Source organism: Gavialis gangeticus, unplaced genomic scaffold, assembly GCF_001723915.1.
Source record: "Gavialis gangeticus isolate Ggan-Ray unplaced genomic scaffold, GavGan_comp1, whole genome shotgun sequence".
NCBI lineage: Eukaryota > Metazoa > Chordata > Crocodylia > Gavialidae > Gavialis > Gavialis gangeticus.
Genome location: NW_017729026.1, coordinates 16766139 through 16768138, shown reverse-complemented (window position 1 = coordinate 16768138; position 2000 = coordinate 16766139). Strand labels below are relative to the sequence as shown.

The window sequence follows — 2000 nt, the reverse complement described above, 5'->3', positions numbered from 1 at the left end:
CCACAGTGAAACTGAATCATGGATGAAGAACAACTCGGGCAGCTGGAGACCAGGGATGTCCCAGGGGCAGGAGGGAGGGTGTGAATTGAGGCTGCAGAGACAGTCAGAGTGTGAATAAAGCGTAACGGACAGACAGACAGACTAAGGCTTTTATAATGTAATAGAATACTAGGGAGCAACAGTAAATATAACCGTATGATCCTAGGAAGTGAATCTAGCCCATGCCTGGGAGGAAGACAAAACCCCAAAACAGCCTTAGCCAATCTGACCTAGGGAAAAATATTTCTGGACTCCAAGTCTACCAAATATTTTGATCCTAAACACAAAAGTCAACCCTGAGAGCCAGGAAACTGAAAATCTTTAGTGTTACTAGTAACATCAGGTCACTGAATCCCATTCCCATCTCCAGTTGTGTCCAATACAGTTCTATGATAGTTGTGCAAGAGTACTGATGTGGGTAGCTGGCGAGGGGAACAATAACCAACAAGAAAAAGAAAGGTATGTTCCTGTGTGTTCATTCAAGTGTTTAAGTAGCATTCACATGAAGTTCTCCATTTAGGAGTTCTCAATTTTTATCTTATTAATGTCTCGGAAAATTAAAATTGCCTAGTAAATTGTAATTTGAGAATATTCAGTACGATTGGGTGGCTGTTTATTGGTGAGATGATTTGACACCAGACCAGCTCACAGGGAAGACAAAGGCTTGGCATCCTTGTTGGCTGTTTCTATTGAGAGTTAAAGGACTGAATGGAGTGGGGTGACTGAATTACCTTTTTTTTCTGAAATGTTCTCTTTAGAATAAAGTTTGGGAAACATTAGAGGGACAGTGAACCTGGAAAAACTTAGGACTGTGCCTATGTTTATACCCATTCTGTGAATAAAAACAGGACTTCAGCCTGAATGTATATAGATTCACTCCCTTTTTTACTATCATCACAAGAATTAATTATTTTACCTTTTAATATTAAGCAGTGCCCAAGGTATTCCAGTGGGAGTGTTAAATGCTGGAAGCAATTTCTCTCCAAGTTCCACTGCTTTTTTGCGAAATATCTGAAAAATAAAAACAAGCATAATGTTGGACAATATACAGTATCACTAAGAAATTAATCCTGCTGTTGATATTGCTGTTTGGTTGCATTTTACAAATCATTCAAGCATACTGTAGCATCCTGGGGTATGTGCAGATACCAAAGAAAAGGGGGAAAAAAGTACTGTATAGAACAAACCCAGTTTGCTTTTACACCGAGATATCCTGCTTTTATTTTGGTATAAAAGGCAAGCAGGCACATGATGTACCACCCTACATTGCTGCAAGTTAATCTTTTCTGTTAAAAGTTAACTTTCGGAAAGTCATGAGTAACTAGTTAGTTATGCATTCCATGCCGCCAGCCCTAATCTTTTTCATCCTGGAAGTAGTAGTTTGCTCAAGGCAAATAAGCTACTCCCAGTTCCAGCTGGAATAGCCTGTAATGTTGGCAGCTACCTTGGGAGAGCTGGTCATCCGTCTGTTTTGGCCCCTCGCGTAACTTACATTCGTGTACAAAAACAGATGCAAGTTACAATGATGTGAATGTGTTGTGTCTACATCTTCAGTTGCAAGGAAAGTACACCTAGCTTTCTACTGATAAGATGGAGAAGTCTGACCTTCATAAGTGGGAACGCAGGGCCTAGCATAAGGAACTTTTATGCTTACATTAAACATTTTAAGGATTTTATGCCTACATAAAAGGATCCAGGAAATATGGTTTGTTCTTTCCAATAGCCACTACTTAGCTGCAGTTGGACTAAACTACCTTTTCAAGATTTCCTTCCACTGTTTTATAACTCTTCAAAAACAGAGCATTTTAATTAATGGAAAACCATTCCAATTTAAATACAGAAACCTATTTAAGAATTACAGTATTGCTATGTGTAAGCTCTGAATCACACCAGAATCTGTATGATATATGGGAAGTTATTATCCCACATGTAGTAATATGAAATACACTTTGTCATTTTTT

General features: G+C 38.6%; 1 protein-coding gene across 1 annotated transcript in view; it reads right to left on the bottom strand.

Moving 5' to 3' along the window:
• The window catches only part of MAN1A1 (mannosidase alpha class 1A member 1), a 277351-nt gene that overhangs the window by 134878 nt on the left and 140473 nt on the right, over nucleotides 1–2000 (bottom strand). The window contains exon 6 of the mRNA XM_019520217.1: nucleotides 956–1050. Within this exon, the coding sequence (XP_019375762.1) occupies nucleotides 956–1050 (95 nt within the window). The remainder of the gene's footprint in view (nucleotides 1–955; nucleotides 1051–2000) is intronic.